This window comes from Hordeum vulgare, chromosome 2H (genome assembly GCF_904849725.1).
Source record: "Hordeum vulgare subsp. vulgare chromosome 2H, MorexV3_pseudomolecules_assembly, whole genome shotgun sequence".
NCBI lineage: Eukaryota > Viridiplantae > Streptophyta > Magnoliopsida > Poales > Poaceae > Hordeum > Hordeum vulgare.
The window spans coordinates 605626375-605634495 of record NC_058519.1 but is presented as its reverse complement, the minus strand read 5'-3'; the positions used below and the strand labels follow the sequence as shown (position 1 = coordinate 605634495).

The 8121-nt window shown below is 45.8% G+C and overlaps 3 protein-coding genes across 3 annotated transcripts in view; 1 reads left to right on the top strand and 2 right to left on the bottom strand.

Annotated features, from left to right (window-relative positions):
- The window catches only part of LOC123428731 (calcium-transporting ATPase 5, plasma membrane-type-like), a 52378-nt gene extending 44763 nt beyond the window's left edge, over positions 1-7615 (bottom strand). The window contains exons 1-9 of the mRNA XM_045112898.1: positions 7331-7615; positions 5290-5406; positions 5160-5217; positions 1281-1381; positions 1077-1208; positions 901-990; positions 493-562; positions 167-237; positions 9-92 (exon numbers count right to left, since the gene is read on the bottom strand). Coding sequence (XP_044968833.1) covers positions 9-92; positions 167-237; positions 493-562; positions 901-990; positions 1077-1208; positions 1281-1381; positions 5160-5217; positions 5290-5406; positions 7331-7468 — 861 coding nt within the window. The 5' untranslated portion in view covers positions 7469-7615. The remainder of the gene's footprint in view (positions 1-8; positions 93-166; positions 238-492; positions 563-900; positions 991-1076; positions 1209-1280; positions 1382-5159; positions 5218-5289; positions 5407-7330) is intronic.
- LOC123427694 lies at positions 1636-2275 on the bottom strand. The gene is made up of 2 exons (XM_045111803.1): positions 1743-2275; positions 1636-1703 (listed from the first exon to the last, which is right to left on the bottom strand). The coding sequence occupies exons 1-2, from the start codon at positions 2221-2223 to the stop codon at positions 1672-1674; spliced, it is 513 nt and encodes a 170-aa protein (XP_044967738.1). The 5' UTR covers positions 2224-2275; the 3' UTR covers positions 1636-1671.
- LOC123427692 (L10-interacting MYB domain-containing protein-like) lies at positions 2337-4102 on the top strand. Its single transcript, XM_045111801.1, has 2 exons — positions 2337-2679; positions 2770-4102. The coding sequence occupies exons 1-2, from the start codon at positions 2431-2433 to the stop codon at positions 3262-3264; spliced, it is 744 nt and encodes a 247-aa protein (XP_044967736.1). The 5' UTR covers positions 2337-2430; the 3' UTR covers positions 3265-4102.
- Positions 7616-8121: the final 506 nt, after the last annotated feature.

Here is an 8121-nt window from a genome sequence, read left to right as displayed (position 1 = left end):
ATTCGTACCTGGTCACCAATCTTGAGGGGCACTACATCTCCAATAACCAAATCATAAATTGATACCTTGATTCGCCTTCCACCTCTCACAACCTGACCGAGAACATCTGAGACGTTATTCAGGAAAGAAAAAACAATTTACAACAAGATAAGTCTAAAGTTTTAACCTCCAATTGAATGTTCTGTTTCTCCTCATTCAAGTTTTGGAACTGCAACGATTGTTTGTAGTCACTGGTAGCTGGACAATATAGTGAGCCGTTAATAATAAATGCCAAGTAACATGTCAAAGATAAGTTTCAGGAATACATGCTGTGACTGCATCACTTTCAAACACTTCTTATTTTTCTTATTAGGTACTGATCTATAGTGTCTAAGGAATTTAGACAACTGCAAGTGTAAGTTAAAGGACAGACCCTTCTAAACGTTGATATATTTATTATAATTGCTCTCACAGAAATAACCAGAAAACGGAAAGATGTCTGTGGTGGCATACCTGTAACAAAAATAACAAGGAGTACAGCAAAGGCAATGCTCGCCCCATCATACCAACCTTCTTTTATCCCCTAGAAACCAAAAAAGTTGTAATGGGAGTCATAAACTCATAGCAAGACACAAGAATGGTGATGAGCCATCTAGTTAATGGTAAACGGCCAAGCAAAGAGCAAAACCTAAATGTAAACAAGTTACAAGTATGGTTTTGTTTCCGTACAATAAGTCATGAAAATTGCATACAGTACAAGGAATGATGCTGGAGCAATATTATGCTAAAGAATAGATGAACTAATGATGCAACATGTTTAGGTTACAAGCACAAGTCATGAAAAATGCATATAGTACAAGGAATGATGCTGTATCAACACGCAGAAGTAAAGAACAGATGAACTAAAGATCCAACGCACACCTCTGTATATATGCCCAAGGCCAATGAAACCGCAGCGGCGACCATGAGGATGATGAGTGTCAAATCTTTACATGCATCCCACACGAAGGCCTAAATAACAGTGAGAACACACCAAAAGTGAGCCTTCAGGACAGAAGACAGCAATTGTCATACTAATATAAAAGAACCACTCATACCATATAGCTTCTCCCTTTCTTACGAGGGTACGTGTTTGACCCGAATGCATTTTTTCTCGCATCAATATCAGAGTCATCTCCACTGATCCCCTTGTCAGGGTCTGTCTTTAGCATATTTGCTAGCCCTGAAATCTGTAGGGAAAGTTACGAGACGCAAACTATGACAGAAAAGTGTAAAGCGCAGTGACAACAGAATTAGCTCACCCCTTCATACTGCTGTAGAGCAGAGTAGTTATGATCTCTGGTCAGTGCCGTCAGCTGATCTTCCTTAATTCCAAAGCCAAGTGCACCATCCGCATGTGCTTCTGCAAAAATCACCATTGAAGCAATTATATCAGAAATTCATGAAACTGATCTGTACACCCCTTGATTATAGTCTGAGGGGGTGTTTGTTTCAGCTTTTGGTGGCTTTCCACGAAAAAAAGCCAACAAAGCTCACCAAACAGCCTAGCTTAGCTATTGGCTTTGACAAAGCCGGCCTCTCCATTGCACGTAGGAGAGAAAGCACCCCGAGACGTGCTTTCCGTGGCTTTCCTTCGCTTCCCGCAAAGTGATCCGAACCGTTTTGTATAAGGGACATTTCGTTCTAAGGAAATTACAACCGAATGCCACTCGAATTTTTCCCACAGCCCCACCAGTTACGAGTCACGACCGCACGCGCTCGACCGCTCCCTGCCTCCACCCCACCAGTCCCTTCCACGAACACCACGCGCCCGACGCATCCTCCTAGGGTTCCTCCTCCCGCCGCCGCCGCCTCGTCTACTCCTCCCGCCGGCGAGCGGCGCACCTCCTGGCGGCGAAGACCTTCTCCCTCCGTCGCCATCCTCCCGTCCCCGCCGTCCTCGAAGTGGCACGCAGTCCTCCCGTCGCCGACAGCACGAACTCCGCCGCCGGCCTCCCGTCCCCTCCTCTCTGCTTCTCCCGGCCTCGTCGTCCGCCGCGGAGGGATCCCCGCCGTGCTAGCTCGCCGCTGCTCCCTCCTCCCTGCCGGATTCGTCCACCTCCCTGCCGGATTCGTCCACAGCCCTGCCGGATTCGTCCACCTCCCTGCCGGATTCGTCGTCGGCCTCAGGTATAGCTCCCGTCCCCTCCTCTCTGCTTGTACTGCTTGGGCTCCCATAGATGCTAGGACTTGCTTGGCCTCCATAGATGGGATAGGAACAGCAAGTACTTGCCGCCTCCATTTGTTTGTAGCTAGTTTATTTGTTTGTAACAGCAAGTACTGGGATAGGAACAGCAAGTACTGGCCTCCATCTGATGTTTATTTGTTTGCTGTAATTTTGATAGAAACTAGTGAAGAAACAATGTTGCCACTTGGGATGCATACCGTGTTAGAGTGTTTTGCGACATTTGTATGGAAGAAGTGAACAACAACAACAGGGATGGGGGCTGCTTGAGTAAAAAAGGCTATGAAAATCTGGAGAGAAAATTTTATGAGAAAGTAGGAGAGAAGCTAGTGAGGAAACAATTTAAGAACAAATGGGATCAGTTGAAAAAGGAGTACACGTGGTGGATGGAATTGCTAAATGCAACCGGACTAGGCTGGGATCCCCAAACAAAAACCATGGATGCAGATGATGATTGGTGGAAAATTCACCTAGAGGTAATTTATCATGTTTTGAACTATCTTTCTTCCTGTCTAGTTTTTGCTCAAATAATTGGACTCATGTATCTATTCTGTTATTATTTTCAGATGCGCCCCGATCATGCAAAATTTAGGAACGGGCCACCTCCCAATTTGGAGCAGCAAGATGTTATGTTTAGGAAGGCACATGTCACCGGAGAATCAGCGGCCATTGCTGGACAGGAAACAGGAGGGGGCAAGGAAGCTCCAATATTGCTTGAGGATGATCGTGGTACCTCCTCCAAAATAACAGGAAAGCGCAAGTTTGGTGCTGGAGAAGGCAACGAAAAAGAGAGCCCATTTTTCACGGTTTACAACAATGCTCTCAACACACTTGTTTCAAGGAATGAAGGTAGTTCTTCCACCAAGGCTGACAAGGTCCCAACTATGAAGGAGTTTTTAGCGACGGTTCGGGAGTGTGGAGTGAGTGAAGGAACTGACATCATGTTCACAGCAAGCAAGCTTGCCATGAACAGGGATTCAAGAGAGGTGTTTGCAGCATTTGCAACAAATGAGGGGAGGCTCGATTGGCTGCAGCGTACACATGCTGAGATGAACAAGTAGATGAGTCATGTATTATGTGTATCATTGTTGTATTTCTCAAGACTATCTGTATGAACCACCATTGTATTTCCTTATTCTGTGAACCTTTGCTTATTGTTGTGTGAAACATTGATGTATTCGAATAATGAACCTATTCTATTTGAACCTGTTATGTTTTGTTGCTTGTTGCATGTCTACTATTTGTTCAATGTACAATATGGTTGTTGCATGTATGCTATTTGTCCAATGTTCTATATGGTTGTTGCATGTGTACTGGTTTTTGACATGTTCTATTTTCTTGTTGTCTAGATGGATGATGGTGGCACTGAAAGTGATGAAGAAATTGAGAAGACGCGTCATCTTCTTGGATTGGCGCGCGACATGGCTGTGTTGGGCTACTATGGTAACCTCTATTGCGAGAAGTATTTGAATAAGGCACCTAAGAGGATTCCACAACAAACTGGGCTTGAATGGGTTAATGAACATCTTGGAAATAGAAAAAGATGCTACAAGATGTTTAGGGTGTATCCAGATGTGTTCCATAAATTGCATGACCTTCTAGTTTCTAGCTATGGGTTAGAATCAAGTGTTTTCATGTCATCTCTAGAATCCCTAGCTATGTTTTTATGGATGGTTGGAGGGCCACAGTCAGTTAGACAAGTTGAGATTACTTTTAGTCGTTCAACTGAAACAATTTCTCGGAAGTTTCACATGGTTCTGAATTGCTTGTACAAATTGGGTAAGGATAACATAAAACCAGTAGATCGGAATTTCAAGGATGTGCATCCAAGGCTTCAAGATCCACGCTTTTGGCCTCATTTCAAAGATGCCATTGGCGCCATAGATGGCTCATATATTCCTGTTGAAGTTCCCGAAGATGAGAAGGTTAACCACACTGGAAGGCATGGATACACATCACAGAATCTGCTAGCGATATGTGACTTCGATCTGAGATTCACATTTGCTGTTGCTGGTTGGCCTGGTTCAGTACATGATACACGCATTCTCCAACGGAGCATCGAAAAGTATCCAGTCGAATTCCCGACCCCTCCTGGTGGTAATATTCTCTATGATTATTCACATGACTCTACTGCACATGCATTGCTATTTATTTGATTCTGATTGTCACATTTCCTTTTATGCCCAGATATGTACTACCTTGTTGATTCAGGTTATCCAAATAGGAAGGGATTCCTAGCTCCTTTTAAGAACAACACGTACCATATCCCAGATTTTCGCCGAGAAGGGCGACCAACAAAAAGAGAAGAACTTTTCAACTTTCTACATTCATCGCTTCGGAATGCTATTGAGCGTGTTTGACATGAAAGCAAGGCGTGAACGCATTGCTACCGAAGTGTTCGATTCGAGAAGAAGATGATCTACTCATGCTAGCTAGTTATTATGTGTAACGTTATTGACATGTAGTTTGAATTAATATATATTAATTATGGACAATATTCTATTTGTGTAATGGTACGATATGTATTTTGGACAAATCTATATCCTACTAATATTTTTTTTTAATGCTATGTATTACTCGGAACTCTAAGGGTACGATATTCTATTTGTGTAATGGTACTCGGAACTCTAAGGGTATTTTAGACATATCCTCGATCCACAGCTAGACAGCCAGCCAAGTCGCCAAACAGTGACATTCAGATAAGCAGCTTTCCCTGCACAACAGCTTTCCCTTCACAGCCACAGCCACAGCCAGCCAGCCACAGCCCAAACAAACAGGCCCTGAATTCAGTGCGCATTCAGATGACTAGTATTGAATGACATATAGTACATATTAGTATGTTCCTACAAAGCATTATTAAATTGTTTGCTTGGAATGCTCAAAGGAGCAAACCCAAACGACGATTGTACAGAGCACAGGCAGGACTGGTAAGCAGGTAGGTGAGAAAATAAACTACCTGGTACGTCCTTTGTCTGAGAACCAAGTCGAGCTGCTTCTTTGAAGCGGAATGCAGCCTGAACAGGGAAATTAAAAAATCAGCATAAATCAACTAAATGAAACAAAAAGAATACATGATGGTACAATACCCTGATAACATGAGCTTGTGCACGAATTTTTCTTATGACTTCCTCCTTTTGCGCCTCTTTTTTCAAGTCCAATGTGTATCTGAATCGCCTTGATGCATTCAGGACAAGAGCTGCTTGCTGCAGTGGACGAGAGACAAAGGGATTACATTCAGAACAGTCCACAAGATCAGCACTCAATAGCAGAAAGAATCGATGTGTCCAGTCTCCTAAAAAGGGAAGCTCCAGTTGCTGTCAGCACCCGGCAAAGACCACATTGCACTAGCCCTGAATATTGAATGTTTTCTGGATGACCATAAACAAGGTGAACATCCTAATCAAATCTTGGCATATATTTCACAAAGAGAAACAGAAGCACTCATAAATAAAGGGTTGCACCACCAGCACAAACTTTGTGCCGAATACTGCGGCACTAAACTGGCGGGCTGAACACTGTGTCAGATACTCCAAAGTTTAAGCAGGTCCAATACAACTACACTTTTGGACACGACTGCAAATTTGTCCATGCAATGCTGGAAGTTGTTAGTTAGACGCAAACGCCAGTTTACATACAAAAGAATAATTATCAAAAGAACTGAAAAGGGTCACGGCCCTAATGACCAGCAACCACTTGTGCAGGTGGCTGGCAGGGCCCCCAGAGGGGATCAAATCATCCTACATCCACATGTTTCAACAAGGTCCAGCTAATCCTTTCTGTTCTTGCTAAATTTCTGAATGTGTCCGACAGTTGCGGGCCACTGGTCCCTAGTATAATAGAGCTTTATGAAAAGACCATCGCAAAGCAAATCTGAAGGAATCGGACATGACAACAACAGGTTGTGGCGTTTTCGAGAGGTATTTGGGAGTATGTACGAAATGAACGAACAGTGTATATACGGAATTGTAAACATTGTGAATCTGGGATGTTTGCAAAAGCTTTAGGACTGCTTGCCGACATGAATGGCGCAAATGTGGACACTCTCAACAGAAAATTGAATACTACGTCATCTGCACCAGTCTCGGACCCTACTGCTGAGTCAAACCTAGGCATGACTATTATGAAATTCGAGACGCCAGAACAAAATAATCTGCGCGAACGCTCCCGAGGCAAGCACGTCGGCAGCTCAAGCAATGCCACGGTTCGACGCGTGGCTACTCCACTCTACCAATCCAGAATATTATAATGCGCATCGACATCTACAGAGTTCTACTCCAAAATCGTCAGTATTCGGAAGAAAAATGCAAAAGCAAGAGAACAGTTCTAAAGCATTATTAAAAAAATGCGAGCGTATCTCTGAGAAAGGGAAGAGCGGCCCAAATCCAACGCAACTTCAGTCGGCGTCAAAGGCAACAGAACAGTTCGAAAGCACCGAGGGCACAACAACGCAAAGCCAGTGGAAGCGCGATTCGATTCCGAAACAGGCAAGCGAAGCTACTACTACCCTGAAACCAACCCAAACAAATGGCTCGGTGGGCTCTGCGCCCGCGCAATCGAATCGAAGAAGAGAGGCGGCCGGCTGACGCGTCCTGGTGGGCTCGGTGGAGGCGGAAAGCGGTGGGGAGGGGATATGATGGAGGTAAAATAATGGAGGGAAAGGGAAGCTAGTAAGTCCTGAATCTCAAGGCAAGCACGGATGCCAGAGGGGGAAACAGCATGAGAGTGGAAGCGTCGGAAGGAGAAAGCCCCGCTCCCGTCCCCCTAGCAGCCATCAAAAGCGAGGAAATCGACCTAAACATCTACTACACAGGTGCAGGCCCGAGCCCAGAATGCAGAGGCAAAGCCGCTGGATTCCGAACTTGTAAGCTAGGTTTAACATCAAACGGCCGACGAAACTCCGTATTTTTTGGAACTCAAAAAACCCTAGGCACGGCATGGAACCCCTGTAAAAAAACTGGGCAAATCTGGGGGGAAGCGAGAGGGAGAAACCCCCATGTTCCCTAAACGAGCGAGCAGTTCGGAAAGCAAAAAACACCCAAAATTCGCCGCCGCGCGCTCACACAACAGTCCAAGCGTATCAGGGGAAAGTAACAAGCGAAGGAGGGAGGAGGAGCGGCGGCGGCTCACCCTCCACTTTTTGAGGCGCTCGACGGGGGCGCCCTTGCCGGGGATGTCGAAGGGGTCGCTTCCTCCACCGCCGCCGCCGACGCTGCCCCAGCTGCCGCTCCGCCGCGCCCTGGCGCCGCCCGACGAGGACGACTCCATCCGCTCACGTGGCTTCCGTGGAGAAGGCAGGGGATATTTCCCGGCGAACAGGGCAGAGAGACGGAGGGAGAGGGCTTCTGTCTCTGGCGAGTTTCGCGCTGCCGTTACGAGCACTACCGCCCAACAGTAGTATCACGCCGGGGAGGGCGTGTCCGTCCACGCCTTTTATTATGGGCGGAGTGGGCACGAGCCTCGCTGTCCTTCCCTCCTGCTTCTCGAAATTTTGTTGACACACAAGGGCTCGTCGCCACGTACGGCGCAGGGTGTCCGTCCGCGCGTTCTATCCGGTGGCCCCGGTTCGTCAGCGTCAGAGGGTCTGTCTCCTTTTGAAATGGATGGGAGGCAATCGGCGTCCGCTTCTTCGATACGGAGTATTTCCGTATTAAAAATGAGATGGTAGGGGGAGGGGGAGACAGAGAGATGGATGGAAGTATACATACACGTGTAAAAAAACCAAACATACCAAAAAGAAAAACCTAAACATGTTATTGGTTCTGAGACTCTTTTATAGTTGGTTTTTTTTTTTAAGCCTGATACTCTTTTATAGTATGCTGGACGACGGCTTGCATATTTTCTATACTCCCATTGCCTACAAGCATGGAGTGGTACGAGAAAATCAGGGAGATGGCTACACGTTCCCATAAACAACAAAA